The sequence below is a fragment of the Heterocephalus glaber genome, unplaced genomic scaffold (genome assembly GCF_053883595.1).
Source record: "Heterocephalus glaber isolate CG9 unplaced genomic scaffold, H.glaber_assembly_v1.0 deba00000281, whole genome shotgun sequence".
Lineage (NCBI taxonomy): Eukaryota > Metazoa > Chordata > Mammalia > Rodentia > Bathyergidae > Heterocephalus > Heterocephalus glaber.
The window spans coordinates 8,798,028-8,819,413 of record NW_028258139.1 but is presented as its reverse complement, the minus strand read 5'-3'; the positions used below and the strand labels follow the sequence as shown (position 1 = coordinate 8,819,413).

The 21,386-nt window shown below is 34.8% G+C and overlaps 1 protein-coding gene and 1 non-coding gene across 28 annotated transcripts in view; both read right to left on the bottom strand.

The window, feature by feature from the left end:
- Positions 1-21,386, bottom strand: part of Wnk1 (WNK lysine deficient protein kinase 1) — a 135,276-nt gene that overhangs the window by 31,391 nt on the left and 82,499 nt on the right. For 21 of the 27 annotated variants that reach the window (XM_087186077.1, XM_087186090.1, XM_021249280.2 and 18 more), the window contains exons 5-9: positions 16,260-16,348; positions 13,991-14,210; positions 12,468-12,801; positions 11,341-11,528; positions 2,499-2,582 (exon numbers count right to left, since the gene is read on the bottom strand). In XM_087186077.1, coding sequence (XP_087042203.1) covers positions 2,499-2,582; positions 11,341-11,528; positions 12,468-12,801; positions 13,991-14,210; positions 16,260-16,348 — 915 coding nt within the window. Of the gene's footprint in view, positions 1-2,498; positions 2,583-5,036; positions 6,279-8,177; positions 8,436-11,340; positions 11,529-12,467; positions 12,802-13,990; positions 14,211-16,259; positions 16,349-20,107; positions 20,788-21,386 lie in introns of those variants that run through there. The other 6 variants (XM_021249242.2, XM_021249235.2, XM_021249256.2 and 3 more) reach the window with 4 other exon arrangements.
- On the bottom strand, positions 7,060-7,164 carry LOC147830212 (U6 spliceosomal RNA). Its single transcript, XR_015441888.1, has one exon. It is a non-coding gene; the product is annotated as a U6 spliceosomal RNA (small nuclear RNA).

The following is a 21,386-nucleotide window of genomic DNA, read 5'->3' as shown; positions in this document are numbered from 1 at the left end:
TGCACACCTGTAATCCTAACTCTTGGATCTGAGGTAGGAGGACTGGTGCAAGTTCAAGGCCAGCCTAAACTACAAAGTGAGATCATGTCTCACAAAAAAAAACAAACCATGGATTAGTGATGCCCTATCTCTAAGAACAGGGACTTTAATTTAGTATTTAAAAAAAAAAATAGTTCTGTCAGACTTAAGGTTCCTATAGGTACATTTGATCTCACCTATTTTCCTTAACTTCATTAACATTTTGGGGTTGGTCAAAATAAAGGACAAGGAGAATTCTGTAATATGAGAGTATAAAGATTTGAATACGTGGTTATTTTCTTCTAAGGAATAAATCTGAAGGGAAAAAAAATCCCATCTTATACTGTATTTGGTGATTCAATAATCATAAAACCCCTGTCCTTTCCCATCTTATCAATTTATAATTATGTTCACATCAAAATCTGGAGTCTTATCAATTCTTTCTTGAACTTACACTTTTACATATCTTTACATTCTAACTAAACCAAAATAAATGCATATTTGTTGCTGTCCCTTACTGTTTTACCTTTGCTCATATTGCTTCTCTTCTTTTAGGCTTGGAAAAATTCTTTATTCTTCCATCTGAATCTAACTTATAATCAAAGTCTAACATACCATCTCTATAAGTCTTCCAATATCTCCCTTCCACTCAAGAGAGGTCTTAATTTCTTTTCTTTTGGGGACATAACTGGGTAGTAGTTAGGTGAGCTGTGAAATCAGGCTATATTTAAGTTGTTTTCACTTCTTACAAGCTACAATGTAAGTTTAGGTAAATTACTCAAACTTCTCCAGGTTTCAGCTTCCCATTAGCAAAATGGAAATAATGATACTATCTATATTCATAGGATTTTTATAGGGATTAAATAAAATATAGGTAAAATGCCTTGCACATTGTACATGTTAGATGCTGTCCTTATTTGCTTTGTAGAAGTATATACATATATGTTTAGTACATTATTTAGGTTCCTTGAGAGCAGTCATTCATTCATTATCCAGTCCATCTTGATTAACCTATAGTATCTAAACTCAATAAGAAAAAAACTGTTTAGCTTGGGATGGAGGGAGTAAGATTGAAAGACTGTAGAACACATTCCCTCACTCTTTGCTTAAGAAAAATGATAGGCATCTATGTCAGTAAAGTATTTTAGAAGGGGAACCTCTGGGTGGGACCAAAAAACATGGTGATCTGCTTATGCTAATCAACATCATTATAGCCAAGGTATGGTTTAACACAGCAGCCCAGCCTCAGGATTTACAGAAACTTACTTCATGAAACCACTTCAGTTTTCACTGTGTATTATCTGTTGGCCATGGCTGCTTGACGCAAAATGTACGTGTGCCTCAGTTGAATAGAAAAGGAAGAATACCTGAAGACTCTACAGTAGTGATGGCGAACCTTTAGGTTTTCAATGACACAAACAGCCTGCTGCAGCATGCATGCCATAGGTTTGCCACCATTGTTTACAGGTACTCTTACAGAAGAGAACTATTTACTAGGATAGCTCAAAGCCTTGCTTACAACCACAAAGTTTCCCAGTAGAATAGAGTTATTTTTGGTACAACATTAAGATACAGCATACCACTGTAACTTTTTTTGGCAGTACTGGGATTGAGCCCAGGGAGCGTGAAGTTCAATCCTCAGTTCTTTTTAAAATTTTTATTTTTGAGACATTGTCTTGCTAATAAGTTGTGCAGGCTGGCCTTGAACTTGTGATCCTCCTGCTTCAGCCTCCTGAGCAGTTTGGATTATGGGAGGGCACCACCGTAACTCTTGGGGTTTGAATTACATAGACAGTGGTATAAATTGTTTGAAACAGCTAAGAAATATTAAATTATGGCAAAAAGCATTACTACCTTGCAAATTATCACTATTAACTAATATCAGTAATGGACTAATTTAATTTTAAGATGAGCAGTTTTACTACATATACAAGCATTACACTAATCTCTTGAGTTTCTTTGATCTTTTGGAACAAACTTCACAAAATCAGAAATTTTGTAAAAAATTTTCTTTCAATATATTTGCAGTAGTTGTTCTTTAGGCTTTCATTCAATGCCTCTTAGCATAAAATCTGATACTATATTCCACATAGTAGAAATAATTTTAAAAGAATTTAGGATTATTAGAGTCAGGAATGATGAAAAAAAATGAGAAGTGCACATATGTGGACAAGTTACAAGTAGAAACAAACTGGTCTTTGTACTGTTTAATTATGTGTATAATCAGTTAAGAAAGTAGATAAATTATATCAGTAACAATGGTTCTTTTAAAATTTTAACATGTATTTACTAAATTGTTCAAGAGTACACTAAAGCAAGATTTCCTAAAATGCTATTGAACACAAAAATGTTATGCTCCTTAATTTTTCTTTCAAAAACTTAGGAAGCCATTTATATCAGGAATCTAACTCACAAAAAATGTAAAACAGTATTTTGGCCATAACTACTAATCATAAAATATAGCAATGCATTGTTCTCACCTGCTGAGGATGTTGGATGGGTTGGGAAGATGGAACCCCTGCTAAGCTACTTGAGGACGGCTGGCCCTGGCTCTGCCCCTGTGCCTGAATGAAACAAGTGAACACAACAAATTAGAGAAAGCCTAAGGTATGTGTATACAGGTCAGACTTTGCAATAAAAACTCCTGAGAAGTTTGCTTGATCAAAACAAAACATTAGCTTATTATACATGTATGGGAGAGGCTTCTGGGGTATCTCTGGTGAGAAAAACTTACAAGTCTGGATCATACCTTAGAAAATTTCTGATCTCATCCAATGAGAAAACCACTGATAATTCAAACTGAACTTACCATTGATGCTCAGGGTATAATTTTAGCTGGCTAGAACAGTCAGATTCATAATAAAATTGCTATTGAAAGTTTAATAACCAGGAAAGAAGTGGTAAGACTATTAATGTAAAAGAATTTTTAATCTAAACAATTAAAGAAAACGACATTTGATAATGCTAAGTTTTTTTCACTACTTCTTGTAGATAGTGCCATAATAACTTTTAATAAAAATGTCAAAAATCTGTTATAATCAACTGCTCAGTACCTACAGCAATGGCTGTTACCCAGGGAAAATGTGTCACTATCTAGAGCCATTTCCCGATGTCACAACTGGGAGATATGGCTGTTGCTAGCATCTGATAGAGACCAGGGATGCTGCTAAATATTCTACAATGCACGGAAAAACCTACTCCCTCATGACAAAGAATTATCCAATCCTGAAAGTCACTCCTATTGTGTTTGAGAAACCCTGACTAGATTGTTCCAATTAAAAGGTCTAAATTAAAATAAATGAGAAAATGAGAAATGAATATGATTATATATCTAGGTAGGTTAAGGAAACAAAAGGCTACTACCTTTGTTGTTCCTTTTCAATTTAGAGGAGGTTCTTTGAAGCTTATGTGGATATATCCCATCCTGTTGTGGCTTAACCTTAAGTATTCATTTCTTCCATGTAATATGTTTATAAATTAACTATTTTGCATTTGAAGTTTTACCTTGGAAAGTTTTTTAAAAAATGGCTGCTAATTCATTAATATTTATAGCAGAAACTACCAACATGAATCAGATGTGAGTATACAGCATACCCATGCAGTATAGTTTAAGTTTCTGGATCTCTTTGCTTCTTAGTGCTATGCTAAATAATTGATACTTTATGTATCAAGAACTCTTGGAGTTCTTTACACCTTTGATGGGGAAGAACATAGGAAGAAAGTGAGTACTTATAAAAGACTGTAATATTTAGAAGATTAGAATAATGTCTTGAATATAGTTACATAGTCTTCTATGCAGATTTGTAAGATGTATATACATTCGATATATATCAGAAGAATATATGAAATAGTCAACACTATTTCTTTAATTTACATTAGTCATTACTTGCATGAGTATATACGCTCATTTACAGATGTATATACATCCAATATATATCAGAATATATGAAATAGTCAACACTATTTCTTTTTTTTATTGGTACCGGGGAATGAACTCGGGTCCTTGCGCTTACAGGGCAGGCGGCGGAACCACTGAGCTAAACCCCCAGCCCTCTATTTCTTTAATTTACATTAGTCAATAATTGCATGAGTATATACGCTCATTTACATAAATAACAAAATTTAAATTTGCTGAGAAAAAAGACCTGAAATAGCCAATGTTTTTGATCTTGCAACATATGTCATAAATTTTTCAAACAAAAAATAATATATCTACCATCCATTAGATCTAACTCAGTTAAAATTAGAATCAGTCCTTAACTTTATGGATTAATATTTTATTTGGACACGATACACTGACTTGATTAACTGACACTATTTCAAAAAGGCATCTTCAATTGTTAAGCCAAACTCCTAAGATGTTTCCTTTTGCTGTCTTTTTAGGCTCCTCACACTAAAAAAAATCTTGTGCATTAATTCTTAATACTGTGCCAAAAAAGTTTTCACTACTTTCTATTCATTTCACTCTATGAAAAAGTTATTTTTTTGTACTGTTTTTCAAAAAAACTTGTTTATAGGAAGAAATTTATACTTCAATTTATTATATATCTAAATAATCAACCTTGGGGCTGGGGATTTAGCTCAGTGGTTCCGCCGCCTGCCTTGCAAGCGCAAGGTCTCGAGGTTCGATCCCCAGTACACACACACACAAAAAACAACAACAAAAACCCAAAATAAATAATCAGTCTTATACTACAGACAACTGCCATTTTCACACTACTTGAAAATATTATATATAAGGACAAAGGAACTTAATTTTGATGCATGATTAAAATTTTAGCTTTGGTATTCTTTTTTCTCCAAAGCTTGGCAAGTATTACAGGTAAATCACATAGCTTTTGCTTCGTATTTTGTTCTTAAATACAAGTAGTTTATGACCTCCAAAAGATGAGGAAACTCTACTGAAAAAAATTAAACAATATTCCTCATAATTCCATGATTCAGGGAAATAAGGGATAAAAAATTTAAATATAATCGTGTATAATGGTTTAAAAGAACTGTGGAAGTTTTCCTATAACCTGCGGTTGGAGTGCAGATCCTCCTGAAGAAAATGAGGCAGATAAGACCTGCTGAGATGTAGTTCCTTGGGGGAAACAGAAGAAAAGTGGGGATTCTTGTAACACTGTCTGAGGCAGATGGATAAAGGGTAATGAGAAGTCAGAGCCAAAAGGTGCAGCTGTTCCCCCTGTAGGGGGAGGTGACTGAAAATCACTGGGATCGGATGAAGTGATTTGTGAGGAATCACTGGAATATTCTGGGCTTCCTATTGGCCAGTTCTGTCCGACAGGCTCTATCACAGAAATGGTCAGTTCTGGGGTCTGGTAAATACACTGTTCTTCAGTCACAGGCTGCAGGTGGCCATGTAATCCAACTGACTGAGGAGGCGTTTCATCCTGATTTGAGTCCACTGCAACCTGTTGATTTCGGTAAGCACGTTGAGGCAAAATTCCACCTCCTTCTCCTGAAGAGGAGCTCGGTGTCTGAGCGTGAAATTCAAATACACAGTTGCTTCTGCTCTCATTGCTGTGAGTTAACACAGCAGGTGCAGAATGAGGAACAAAGATGGGGTGAAATTTCAAACATGTAGCATCTGTACTGAGAGGTGCAGAAATACTAGAGAGGGAAGATCCTGGACTCAATCCAGAATCTAATCTTAAATTCTGAAGGTGTCCTACCAGGAAAGCCTGTCCAGATGGAAATTCAAAGACAGAACTTGAGGTAGTCCCCCCTTGTACTGGCTTCTGTTCAGGTATCTGTTTCATATGACTTGACAGTACTGGTGAGTTGTATGAAACACCCTCATACTGTTCTGCCACCTGGGTCTGGTAATGTACCCCAGCTAGATACACTGCTTCCTGAGGAATAAAATAGCGAGCTTCTTCTGGAAGTACTAGTCCAGGTCTATAGTCACTGTAAACTTGAGTAGGCTCAGACATAGTAGGATGGACCTGTATCTCACATAGCTCTCCGGTTACTCTACTGGCTGTAGGACCCAACATAACTACAGCCTCTGGTGTCCAGTTAGTTGGGCTGCCACCAGGTGGAAGAAGATTTTGGCCAACAGTCCTCAGCAGGGGTTGAAAGTGGCGAGTTTGGGCTTCCAGGAAGGAGGTGCTCTTACGCCGCTGGGAAATGGCTACTTTCGGTGGACAGGTGGGAGGTGGTGAAAAAGAAACTGGACGCTCATGAATAGTTGGGAAAAATATCTGTGACTCTGGGTATGTTGGGGTCCCCCCACACGGATGCGCCATGGACTGAGGCTGTATCAACATGAATAAGACAAGTAATTCATACATTCATATGTTAAATTACATCAGACATGCACAACTAGATAGTTTTGTGTAACCCTTTTAAAATAGTTACATTAAATTTATCATAAACAGCAATGCTTTGCAAATTATGTGCAGAGTAAAAATCCATTAAATACATCCAGGGACAATAAAATTAATCTATGGGACTCTGCATTAGATAAAGAGCTGCTTTCCCATAATCTTCCTGTCTCAAAGTAAAAGGATGAATTAAACTTACTAAATGATTATTCTATTACATCTACAATTAATATGTTTATTCTTAAGACTTAAAGATTTTCATCAATGAAAAAAGTTAAAGAATAAGCATTAAAGTGCAGTAAGCCCAAATATTTTTATGATGCTAAGAAGTATGCTTCAATTTAAACTATTTATTAGTCTCACATTCTATATTCTTACTATTCTATGCTGTGTTAAGAAGCTTCAGTGTTATTTTTCATCAACTAATGGTATGCCTTTTAACTAAAAGTCAGAAGAGATTTTTGGTGGAGAGTATAAGACAAACTACTTGACTATGACAGTAATATCTCTACTGTCTATCTCAAACCAGACACAGTTAATTGTTTCACTACATAAAATATGTTACAGATGCCAAATCTCCAAATATCTACTTTTCTGAACACTGGTAAGGGCTGAACACCATGAATGTTTTGAGTCTCACAGCTGGGTTCCAAATTAGGCAAAACAGGTAATACACACAACAGGGAACTTGATTTAACAGCACTTTTTTTTTTAAAATATGGAACACCACGAATTTGCGTGTCATCCTTGCGCAGGGGCCATGCTAATCTTCTCTGTATCATTCCAATTTTAGCATATGTGCTGCCAAAGCGAGCACTAACAGCACTTTTTGTTAAAACAATTCTAAATTTATCATTGCCAAATGCAAATGATACACGCTATGATTACTGGACTCTTTTTCAAAAGAGATCAGTTTCATTCGACCAGTAGAGAAGACCTCTATCATGTTCACTAAGTGGCTCAACTATCCATAATACCTAAAAGAGGGTTTCTATTTAAAATCAGAATGCTCATTTTACTGTTGTTTATTCAAGGTGTGTCCTGAAACCATAAATATTATACAGTTAATTATTCTCCTAAATAAAAATCTAAAGACTCTGGAGTTGCTAGCCCAGAGTGTTAACTATATTGTTTGACTGGAAAAGCAGCAGCAAGGTCCCACAGCACTTAAAACAATTGAAAAAGAGCTTTTTAATAGACATTAATAGAGTCAAAGAAAGCCAAACATACTATATATGTATCTAATGTATTCTCTGGAGTCAAAGTCCCATCTTATTCAAACCAAGGAAAGCATTTAGTACACTTTTAGTTTGCTGACATTATTCTACAAATGATTAAATCAAAACCAACTTTACTCCTCAAATATTCATTACTGACTATGACAAAAATGGATTCATCCAGCTTTCTTACTATCCTTTAAGTACAAAGTGAGGAGAAAATATGTTTGGGTAATGTTTAATAGAGTTTGCTTTTGCTTAAGCCAACAACTGGTTGTAAAATAGATAATACACATTTTGCTATGATATGAAAATGCCAAAATCTTACACTAGTGGAAGATAGGAAAACATAAAAGCTCAATTTTATTGGATATATAACTGTTATGTGTCAATGACATAAATATTTTCTCTTTATCTTCTTGCTTTTATTCCCCCTTAATTACTTATTTCAAAAATGTTTCTTATAGGAATAACTGGTATTCTAAAGGCATATTATATAACCAAATTTATAGTTTAGCTCTGTTCTCTATTTAATTTTCACTACAATTCTTGTTGCCTGGATGTATTCATTGGTAATAATTTGTCATTTGCCGGGAAGTTTACAATTACATACAGTACTGACAAAGAGGGAAGGCAGGCTGGAGCGTCGATGCTTGCGCTGAGAGGCAGAGTGCATAGGCAGGACACTCTCCAATGCTTTAGAAAGCTTTTCGGCAAAAGTTTCCTCAGGGGCAGTCCGAAGGAGGGAAGGAGAAAGAGGTGCAGACAGCACTGGTGGTGGGGTGGAAGGAGCACTGGGAGAGATGCAGGACAGAAGGGGAACAGGAGAAAGATGGGGAACACAAACCGACATGCTACGGCCACGATGAGGCTAAACAGAAAACAAACACACATGAAAAACATAGTACTTTGAAAACAAAATAACCAAATGTATAGTGATAACAAGGCATAGTTAACATAAAGAAATGCCCCACCTTCTCCAATTCTGCAAAGTCTGTTTTTTTTTCCCAAGGAGAGATTTAATTCCCCAAGGCACACCTAGTATTCTCTGTTGGTGAACTATAAGTTTTCTTATGAACAATCACAATAAAGATCTAAATATTCTGAAGAAAACACCAACTGTTAGGAGTATGAATAAGACTGAAGGTAGTGAGCAGGAAAAGCAATGATTAGCTTACAGTTTCTGAAAATAGTAAGATTAAACAAGCAAATGTGAAGAATGTTGTAAGATTGGAAAGTTTTAAGACTGGATTATTTTGCAAAGTTGCGGAAACTTGAGAACATGATTATTTCTATTTTAGAAGGAATCAGACTAAAAAAGTTATTGGCTCACAGTATTTTATTTATTATACTTGCTAATATTCTCTAGTAGAAAAAAGATTAGTTTTCTAGAAGAAACTCAAAACTGGATATAGGAAACATTCTGTACTTTTAATAGTGAAGAGGAAAATATCTTCAATTTGAATTTCCAAAGAATAACTTAAAAGTTTCAGTAATATCAGAGATCCAACTTAGGTTTGCAAAGTCTGAGGTACCTTAGCAGAAATGGTTTAGCATAGGTACACAGCAGTAAGTCTAACACTGTAAGGCTGCCTGAATCAAGTTTGTTAATTTCCCTTTAGATATTATGAACTGTGTGATTACATTTTCTTTTCCAACATTGGCTCTGAGACAACAGAATGCTTTGAGCCAAAGTTGTTGCCTATAAGTATATATCATGATTATTTATTTTCATTCCATAATTTCACTTATAATTTTTACTGCATATTATTATAAGCCATGATTAAGTTGTTTCTAGAATGAGACAGGAATAGAGTTATAAACGTCCTTAAAATTCTAAATACTTAACAATTCTTCATAATACCTCCACAGAACATTTCATTGTCATTAAAAGGCAAGAAACAGTCTCTGCTTTTGGAACAAATAATATAGCTATGTTAGTGGCTCAAATATTTAATATTTTCTAAAGTGATGATCCCATTTCCTTTTCTAAAAGAGATCAATGTTCATAAGCATGTAATGAAGGAAGCCAAGGGATTAAAAAATAGTTTTAAAAAAATCTAGTTACAATGATTCAGAAAGCAATCAATTAAAACAAAGATAAAAACTGGTAAGAAATGGGACAAGTAGTATTTGTCAGAACACAGAAATACATTTTGTATGCAGTCTTTATAAAGTTCTTCTAGTCTATCTAATTATGTCAAAGGTTAGAAAGTAAATTTAAAAAATTAGCACACTGGGTGTTGTGGCACATGCCTATAATCCTAGCACTTGGGAGGCTGAGGCAGGAGGATCACCGCAAGTTTGAAGCCAACCTGGGCTTCACAATGAGCTCAAGGTTAGCCTGAACTATACCGCAAGAGATCCTCTCTCAAAATAAATAAATAAATTAGCAAATTAGTAGTTTGCCTTGTTATTGTAGCCATTCATCTTGAGACTCTAGCCAAAGCAGACTGATCAATGGACTCTGAAACAAATAAAATCTCATATTTCAAGCTGTAGCATAAAAGACCAGAGCAGGCAGAAGTGTTTGCAGAGAAAGATTTTCACTTAATGAAGAATAAGAATTACACAAAGCTATCTGAGAAGAAGGAAAAAATCAGTTTGCTTAAAGATCTCACTAGACAAGTGCTATAAAATGACCAGTTCTAAGTCTTTTCTGAGACAGATGAGGTATTTTATGTTCTGAAGACGGCAGAGTCAGTAAAAGACATAGGATATTATCTGATGATCTATCTTCATATTCTCTACATGAGAAGCAAGAGTGGATAATAATGTGTGTGTACATAGAAAATATTCAGGAAATGACCTCCATAAATTGATTCTAAAAATCAGTAATATAACATATTCCAAATAAAGGGAAAAGCAAATGAACATATACTGGGAAAGGGACTTGTATCCAACACAGACTTTAAAGGCAGGAACACGCATAGCAACTGATGATTAAATACAAGCGCTAAATTAAATGGTCATACAAATAAAGGATTTCTTCACTCTAGAGCACTCACATGCAGCATTCTATAATGGTTTGAAGGTCTTACCTGTGTCTTATACAGTAAGAAATCTTACAGAAAATACTTTGTAATTATTTTAATAGATAAGCTTTTGAAAAACTCTCTTCACCCCATCCCCAAACCACTTGTATGTCTGTCTAGCTAAGAGCTAAAAGAGATTACTTTTAATCAAATACACTTGTCTAAACCTTGTACGTAACAGCGTCATGTAGACAGATCAGCTAATTCTCACATCAATGAGTCTAACTTACTCTGCTTCATCTACTCCAATTATATTCTATAATAAACCAATTTCCTTTAGAAATACAGGTGTCCTCCCAGTATCAGTACACTCTCCCAGTGTCAGTGGGAGATTGGTTCCAAGACCCACCTAACATAATCCAAATCTGTGGGTGCCCAAGTATATAAAATGACATAGTGTTTGCATATAATCTACGCATATAACCTTGTATATTTTAATCATCTCTAAATTACTGATAATAACCTAGTACAATGTAAATGCTTGGTAAATAGTTGTTATACTGTATTGTTTAGAGAATAATGACCAAAAAAGTCTGTACATGTCCAGGGCAAATGCAAATTTTAACATTTTAATATCTGTATCCACCTGTGGAACCCACAGACATGGAAGGCTGACTGTACAACATGTATAGTTTCTACTTTAAACTTATATTGTTACTTGGATAGTAGAAAACATTTGAATTTAGCAGATTATCTATTGGCTCTCATTGTAGTATTATATTCTCTTCTCCATTTACTTACCATACTTGAAGGTGGATATACACCATGGGGCTGAGATTGTGCTTGGACAGTAGCAGCTGTATGCCCTGGAACTGTACCAGCAGAATGTGCCTGTTCATGTTGGGAACCATATGAAACTGTCTGTTGGCTGCTCACTCTAGAGTCTGTGAACACAGATGATCCCTGACCACTGTCAACTGTCCCATCAGCTGAAATTGAAAACCAAAACCAAAACCAAAAACAAAAAACAGAAAGACAAATTACAAAAGGAGGTTCACGTTTCCCATAACATTTTAGACATTACATTAGGGTTAACTGGTTGTCTGCACAAACCTGAACTAAAGAAAAAAATTAATAGCAATCATATTAAGTAAATTTCTATATTTAAATGAGGGATCCATTTGGGAAAAAAATTCTAATATCTTTTTAAAAAATTCTCTGGAGGGCCAGGGATTGAGCTCAGTGGTTTCGCCGCCTGCTGCGCAAGCGCAAGGACCCAAGTTCGATCCCCGGTACCAAAAAAATTCTCTGGTTATCAAGAATCTTAAATCACTTGAAGAGCACGGGAAATAAAATGGAATATTCTGAGTAAGCCTTAAGTTTGATCCAGCATTCAAAGTCTTATCTGTGGGCTCTCAATATTAGGCAGTTAATTCAGTCAATAACTACCAGTTACATTAGTTTTTAGTCTCTATGCTGTTTAGCTTTGCTGCAAGAGTTGAGCTAGATTAACAGTTTTAATTTTAAGCAGCTAAATTTGTTGTTCATTAACTGTATTTATTTTAAAGTACTGTGAAAAGTAGAAATTGACAAACTGGAATCTCCCAAGATATTGGAACTTTTGAAATATCTTATATTCTGATCATATTTCCTCAATGTCTTATCCTTCTTTAGTCATGGACATAAGAATCAAAAGAAGCTATATACCAACCATTTCAAATTCCTTATTATATGTTAAATTTATAATTCAAAACCAAGAAGCTACTCCAAAACAAACAAGATAAAAAGTCAATTTAGGGGCCGGGGTGTAGGTCTGTGGTAGAGTACTTGCTAAGCATGCATGAGGCCTTGGGCTCGATCTTTAGCACTGGGGGGAAAAAGCCAAATAGAACACCATCAGCATATTTGTTACTTCCCCAAATACTTACATAACACAGATATACTAGGTTGCTGAAACTGTAGCTGTTGATGCTGATCTGCCTCAGGTTCTTCTGGTTCTACTTGTGTAGAAACTGAAGCTGATGTGGCAGGAGCAGTAGGTATGCCAGTGCTTGCAGAAGGGAGCTGTTTGATTCCTGTCTGGGAAGCACTTGATTGTTGTTCAACTTGTTGTCTAAGATTGCTCTCTTCTTGTTTTCTTTTTTCTTGTTCCTCTCGTACCAACTGGCGCTGTTCTCGTTTTCTCTTAATTAATGACACTCTGTCTTTGATAGCTTTAGCCATAGTCTTGTGATCACCTTCACAAACATACCCAGATTCTACCTACAGAATAAAAGGGTATTAGGAAAAAAACCAGGATATCAAAAGAAAACAAACAAACAAAATTAAACAAAAATCACATTGTAGAAAAGTAGAGGAGAAGGAGCTACTCTCAGTAGTGGTCTTAAACAAACTGCAATTATTGGTCTGCATTACACACTTCCCCAACACTGTGATAGATACTGCAGGGTTGGCTGCCACCATCTTTGTAGAAACTCCCAGGGTGGATATAACTTTTCACTCAAGACAATCAAAACAATGGGGCACCTAAAACCACAGCGCTTAAAACAAGTAAAATATTTTATTCTATTCACTGTATTTCTGACTCATATGTTGTCATTAACACATGCTGCTTTTACTTCCTTTCACTAGGCAAAGACTGATCCATCCAGATAAAACAATTGTCACAAATACCTGGAAAAAAACCTTAAAAAAACAAAAACCAAAAAACTTCAAACAATACAAAACACTACCATTTAAAAATATATATATCAGGGCTAGGGATTTAGCTCAATGGTTCTGCCGCCTGCCTTGCAGACAGCAAGGTCCCAAGTTCGATCCCCGGTACCAAAAAAAAAAATATCTCTCTCATACCTGACTCCTTCTCAGGGACAACTACTATTGAATGGTTCTTATAAATCCTAGTAGAGATATTCTATGAGTATCTTTGCATAATAATTGACTATTTTAGACATTGTGTCAAGCCTAAACATGATAGTTTCATTTAAAAAAAGTGACCCTAAGACATACTTGAAATACGATACACCAAAGGGTGCCTATTAATAACTGATTTTAAAGTAAAAATAATTTATAATTGTGTCTATTTATAGGGTTTATCTGACTCATCAAAGGCTAACCAATATTTTAAAATATAACTTTCATTCTAACTGAAGAGTCTTATACAAATTAGAAACCATTCGACCTTACAGGGTTTCAAAATGACTTTAGAATGAATTCTAATTTGTTCTTTATCTCATCCTTCTCTATGTATATTTTTTCCTCAAATACAAACAGCTTTTAAGAAGTATCCCACATCCATTATAAAAAAATGCAAAAAAAGTACAAAGAAGGGACTTTTTTATGCTAATGGGATATGCCACACACATCACTTCATAAACTACTTTTTTGCTCAACAGTATCAATGTATATAAATCTACATAAACTTTTAAATGGTAGATTAGTGCCAATTTACCATTTCTTGAGCCACATCTTCTGGCACATCTCTCTCCAAGTCAAAGGAAAACTCAATAGCTTCATTGTCTTTGTATTTTCCCTTTAATTTCTTAATATCTTCAATGCGCAGCCATAATTTAATTGCTATCTTTTCTCCATCATCTTCTTCTGCTAATTCTACCCGTACTCCTGTTTCCTCCTGGAAGAAGGCATGGTTCAAAAGGTCTTTGATGGAATATCTTCCAAAGAGAAGGAAAAGAAAAAGAAACAAAAACAAGACGTCATTAACTTGAAAAGATAATTTTCCTTTTGAGATGTTGCCCAGGCTGGTCTTGAATTCCTCAGCTCAAGTGGTTCTCCAGCCTCACTCTCCTGAATGCTGGGACTGCAGGCACACACCGCTGTGCAAAGCTTGAAAAGATAAATGTTTAAATATGGCTGATTATTGTTACATGAGAAAAAAAAGACTGAAAAGGGAAGATTTATAATTTATTTCTATATTATTCCATTTGAATGGTTTGTGAGTTGTACTTAAGTTACCAACATTATAATGATCTGATTTATGAGTAAGAACTGATAATGGCTTTCTAAAAAACTTTTTTATTGTCATCCAGGCTGGTGCTGAACTTTTGATCTTCTTGCCTCAGTCTCTAGAACGCTAGGATCACAGGTGTGACCATCAGATAATGAGCATTTTAAAATCATAGCCTGTCAAAGCTTGAAAATACCACATAATCAAATGTATAGCATTTCTTCTTCTTTTTTTTTTTCGGTACCAGGGATCGAGCTCGGGTCCTTGCACTTGCGAGGCAGACAGCGGAACCACTGAGCTAAATTCCCAGCCCCCCCCCCTTTTTTAAGCATTTCAATTATAAGTAACAATAAATAAATCCTCTTATGTATGACATTATCTAATCCTTGAGTAACAACATTCAATGAGATATCATCTCCTAATGATTAGGAAATGAAGACTCAGAAAGGTTGAGACCTTGCTGATAGATTTAAAATTTGTAAATGATAGCATCAAACCAAGATCATAAATGTTTTGATTTCTACTTTGATGCTTTCTACTAAAGAAACCTTTATTTATTCTAATAAAATTCTTTCAATTCCTTGTTCAACAATTTGTGGATTAGGCAAGCAGAAGTCTAATTGTAAAATAATCTTTAGATATAAGGATTCCAAAATACTAGTAAACTGTTCCATACAGAAAAGAAACAGTAGTATGTTTTAAGATCCAAAACAAATATTCCTTTGTTTATAAGAAAAAAGTTTTTAAACAGATTTAAAGACTCAGTGTACATAAAAATAGAAACCCAAACTAAATAATCTCCTAAAATATCTTAAAGAGCATGATGTTTGTTCTTCCAAATAACAAAGTTATGAAAAAGAATATGTAACTAGAAAAGTAAAGATATGGAATTCCTCAATGTGGCTGATATACCTGATTAGCTCCCATTCTTCAGGAGGTAGATTATGCTCAGTTTACAATTTGTATTTGTACTAGGTTGGCGTATTTTTTCCTTTTTGGCAGGTATGAGGGGACGGTGAAGGTAGATTATTTTTCAAAAACAAATATTGGACCCCAGCTGTGCATAAAAGGTTATGAATCAGCTATATGGCAGATCAAGTACTTGCCACTCCTCTGAGAAAAGTCTTCTTTTGGTATAAATGCTAAGCCAGATCTCCTCTTAAGCCCTGGGCAAAGTCCTCTCTTTACTCAGAGGAATTCTGATGTTTTGCTCTTCTTTGATTCTGGCAAAATGACGGGAAATCAAGACCTGCATAGTTGAATTAATTTTAAAGAGCCAAAATTTTGGCACCTCACTCCTCCGATGGCTGCAGTTTTTTCTGAGTGTGTACTTCTTTGCTTCTGCTAAATAAATCTGCTTATGCCTCTGATAAAAACAAAGAAACCAGCACCAAGATTTTATTTTACTTTTTAGAATTCAATGGATATAGTACTATGGCATGGGTTTGCTGTACTAGGGAATGAACTCTATTGAGTTTTATAAATCATAGTAATGCTATAAGTAGCTCTCATCAAATGTGGAAACTATGCTTAAGGTAGTTCTGGTTTACTTAACCTCCACTAACCCACAATTTTCACTGTTTCAGTACAAAGAATGTGAACAGCTTTAATCAAGACAGCCCTACTTTTAAAATATTACATAGTATAAACAGAAGAACTCACAAGTATTAAATACCCATCAGATTGAGTGTTGTATTCAGAGGACACTGTGTTTTGGGTTTTTTCAAGCAACACCAAGTCAAAAGAGGCAACTTACCTTTCATCTTTGTTTTGTCTTATGCACCCTTCAATAATTTCCTTTACTTCAGGAATTGCTACTTTGTCAAAACTGGCTGGCTTCACTCCCTAAAAAGCAAAAAAAAAAATAGCCACAAATACACATTGGTGAAAGCAGGGTCTTTGAACTTAGTCTTCTAATTTATAATTAAGTTCTACAGGGTTCCCCCCCTTTTTTTTCTGATTAAGCTGCAGGAGTAGATCCATGCAGGATGAGGTGGATAATTTAGCTTCTCACAAGAAAACAACAAGGAATTGTGTGACAGTGGGGTCACTTACTTCCGTCTGTGGCAATGAAAGACTTAAACTGATGGTAACTTTTTCCCAAGGAAGTTACTGGCTAAAACGAAGCCCAAGTGTCCCTACTGGTGGTTAGTAGATCTTTTGTTCAACGTTGTATGCTAACATATCAATCAATACAGCAATTACTATTTTGAATAGTGAACACACATATGAGTATGAATTCACACAATTTGGCGGTCATTATACGATTGCAGTACTCTTTCAAGAACTCAACTAGTATATAATGAGTTAAAGGCTTATACTGGTTTGGTACAATAGCTGAAGAGTTATCTTACATAAACAAAACATAAGGGCTGGGGATTTAGCTCAGTGGCACTGCACCTGCCTTGCAAGTGCAAGGTCCTGAGTTCAATCCCCAGTACCAAAAGAAAAAAAAACAAAAACATAAAATTAACAGTGATATATCAGACTCACATGAAATATAAGCATTGCAATTACTTTCAGAAGAAAATTCATCACTATTCTATGTAAAAATAACTAGAGGCTCATTCTGATAGTTTAGAATCTTCATAAAGTGGTAAGTTTTTTGAAAATAAAACTTTCACCAATGTGTGGAAAATAAGCATAAATGAGAACAAACTACTACTATTAAAAGAGTAAAGGAAAAACTCATTATTTTTTCCCATTTCACTTAAGTGATTATATGGATTAAGAGGTGAAGTAGCTACACCAATACATTATCCAAGTGGTGCTATACATCTATTAACATAGACATTATACTTCCATTAACACAGAAAAGTTTACTGAATATATATAAATTCTAATCATCTCTATGTTCTCAGTGACAGATATAGTCAAAATTGTAGTAAAAGAAAATTAGTAACAATTTAATTTTAATAAATCCCAGAAATGTACATAACCTTTCTTAGAGCTAAATGAAATACAATAGTTCTAACCATTATTCGTATAAATAACATTTTTAAAAGTTTACTTTATGAAATTGTTGGCTGAATATTTTGTTTTATATTTGTTTCTTTTTTACAATAACAAGTAAAACTGTATAAGTGAAGACAGATGCTGTGGTGTATGCCTGTAATCTTAATGCTTTGGGAGGCTGAGGCAAGAGGATTTCAAGTTCAATTCTCACCTGGGCAACTTGTCAAGCCCTTGTCTCAAAAAAATAAAAAAGGGGTGGGGATGTAGCTCTGTGGTAAATCATCCCGGGGTTTAATCCCCAATGCTGAAACAAAGCTACAAAAAAAAAAAAAAAAGCCAACAACTTCATAAAGTAAACTTTAAAAAATGTTATTTATAAGAATAATGGTTAAGAACTACCTGAAATGCTGTGTATTAAATTTGTAGAACATTTACTACTGGCAAAAATTTATCTGACAGTTTGGTAAACTGGTTGGACTGTCCCATATAATTGAATTTTGCAAGTAAAGACAGTTCTAATGCTACAGAAAAGTGGCTAAAGAGAAAACAGAATTTGATGAAAAAAAAAATGGTTCTTCTTCCACAAATACATATATTTCAGGGAAATGTGTTTGGCTTATTGGCGAGAAAATTCTACATATTAAATTAATACAGCAAACATGTACTGATTCTTCTGTTTCAATGTAGCATACATACACTGGAAAAAAAAAAGATGTAACAACAGAAGACTTGAATTCAGTACTAACAGGAAAGCAGCAGTAGTCCTGGGTTTCAGATTTCCTGTCTCACACATAGGCTCAATATCAACTTATCTACCAAAATTCACAGAAGTGGGAATGAAATGTCTTATCTAGGCTGAAAGCTCTTTGAATTATTAGATTTGCTGATCCAAGGCTACTCAAAGGCAATTGGCAATGATAATAAAACTTAGGGGTAAAAAGAAAATAAAAAGTCTTTTTTTTTTTTGGTACCAGGGATCGAACTCAGGACCTTGCACTTGCGAGGCAGGCTCCAGATCCTCTGAACTAAATCCCAGCCAGAAAATAAAAACTCTTTAACTTGCTTTTATTCTTGACTTTCCTAAATAAATAACCCTTTTGTTAATCCTATTCATGCAAATATTACACATTCCTGTCTTTACAAATAAGAATCTCTATCTGCAAGTAGGAACAGAAATTGAACAAAATACATAAAAGACAGCACAAAGCCAAAATTGTACATAATTTAACTCAAATCTATTAGGTTATGCTACTCTCTTAACCTATAGCTATGATAGTGACTACCTTTTAAAGTACAGATAATTCCATACACCAGTAAAAACATTCAGATGCAACTGCTGCCTTATGTAAGAAAAAATTTCACTAGTCAGCTATCATCAAGAAACCAATATGATCAAATACAGTACCTAGAAAAGGTTTTTTGAGTAAGTTGGGGAGAAGCAAGAATTTATAAACTGTGTATTAAAAGATGATCAAGGGGCTGGGCTCAGTGGTTCTGCCACCTGCCTCGAAAGCTCAAGGTCCAGAGTTGGATCCCGGGTACCCCCCCACAAAAAAAGATGATCAAGTAAGGTGTATTTCGGAATAGGAATGAAACTTCACTGCCCTGAAGTAACCTATGAAAAAGTCAGCTGGGAAGCTGAGCATGGTAACATATACCTATAATCTCAGTATTCAGGGAGGCTGAGACAGGAGGATTACAAGTTCAAGTCCTGCCTAGTAACCTAGCAAGACTTTCTCTCAAAATGAAAAACAGAAAAGAACTAGGGATGTGGCTCAGTGGTAGAGGACACCCTGGTTCAATCTCCCAGTTGGGGGGGAGTCAACTGAGAAATAAAATAGAAACTTGTTGAAAATAAACAAACAATTACAGTTTTTTTATATACTTATTATACTCATTCATGGGCTTCTTCTTGACATGAGAATTCTGTATTTTTTATAAATTAAGTTGGTCTACATTATTCTAAGCCATGATTTTTAGCATCAGAAAGAACAAAGTAACAGTAACAAAATGTTTTTATAACAAAAATTATCTTACTTTCTTTTAGTTTATGTACCTCAGAGATGGCTTCAAATTGAAGCCAGACAATCCTCCAAATGTCATCCTTTTCTTTTTCCTTGATATAGTCCCCACTCAGTCTTATTTTAAAAAGCAAAGTATTCCCCACCTATCACAAATGAGGGTAAGAAACACAAAACCCAAAGAGTATGAGGGTATATAAGTTGGGTCAATCTTACATAGACTAAAACTAAAGCTTACTAAGGAAACACAATCTTCTCACTCCATTCACCCAGAGTCAGCCACTAACTGGCTGTTTGAGGGCAGCCTGGGCTACATAGTGAGTTCAAGGCTAGTCTGAACTACATAGCAAGACCCTGCCTCAAAATAAATAGACAGAAAAAATAAATACTAAAAAGCTTAAATTCAGAATAACATTAACTATCTCTTTATTAAAGTAAAACCTTTTCTAATCATTCAGAATTGAGAAAAGGCTACCTCCTCCTCACACAAAATACAATACATAACAACAAATATTTTTAAAAGCACTCTGAAATTAACAATTTCAGTACTTAAACTGAAACTTTCTATATAATGTCATCAAAAAAGCTACAATATGGCCTTAAAAATAAATTGGAAATTCTTACCCACCTCACTTACAGAAACCTTTTGAGGGCAGCAGCAGCAATGAGAATTTATGATGACAAATACTGAGCAAAAATCTTTCTTTGTAAAATCCATCCGAAAAAGAAAGAGTAAGACTTGTTACAGTTAAGAGAAAAATGAAGGGAAGTGGATATGATATAAATTAACAGAGTCAGCCCACAGCGTAAGGAAGACAAGTATCAAAATCAGATGGAGGCATAGATTCTTGTTTAGCAACAGCCATGCTTCCCCAACTCTTAAACTTAAGTTTGCTCAGTCAGCCAACAATCTATTTACTTAGCTTAGCCTTGCAGACTAAACTACATGCTGAACAACAGGGAAACTATTCTGCCACCGTTCTTTCTCCAGCAGCAATAGATCCCTGGATAAGCAAAATGAGCTTTTTATTTGCTCAGAGCTCCACCTACTATACCTACAGGTTCTGCCTTCTTGACTTCAAAACTTATCTTGGATGCTTACTTGTATGTAATAGAAACCCATTTGTTGAAACTCCCTCTTCACCTTTATCATGTTGGAACTATGCTTTTAAAAAAGGGGTAGTGAGGTTGAGTTCAATGAACAAAGCATAAATTCAAAATTATGTAGCCAAAAGAACATGGGTCAAGGAATCACAAAACCAGGGTTGAGTTCTCTTTCAACCTATCACATATTAAGTTTGTGTGAAGTAGACCATACATCTTAAACTCACTTAAAAAGTTGGGATAATAGCTCCTTTTACCTAATTTAAAAGGTAGTGATATGAAAGTGAACAGTCTTATCATTCAGAGTATATTTAAAAAATAAACAGCTGAGAATTAGCATATAAAAGTGGTAAGAAATTTTTTATTTCTTTTAACTTCTATTAAAAGTCTCAACAATCATGAAGACATTTCCACTTGCTAGGGAGATCTCACGGGGCCAAATAAAAACTACTTTGAGTTTAGTAATTCAGGTATGGTTTTTCTTTGTGGCATTAAGAAAGAAGTAGAAAAAGCAATGCTCATTGCACAATTACGATGCATAACAAAAGGAAATTCTGTTCTTTGTAATTAAGCTTGAGTCCCAATCAAAACTGTGGATACTAAGGCTTCAATCACTAACAGTACCATAAGATAAGTGTTTGGAAGCTACTTAGTAGGAATACTTCTACTCCAAATGTTAGAAATACACCAATCCTAATAGGCTATTTCAGAGTAGTTGCCATTAATCTCTGGTTCAACACAGTTCATCATTACTAAGTAGTCTAAGATGTCAGTTGTTGGGCAGAAGTATAGCAATGTGTGCT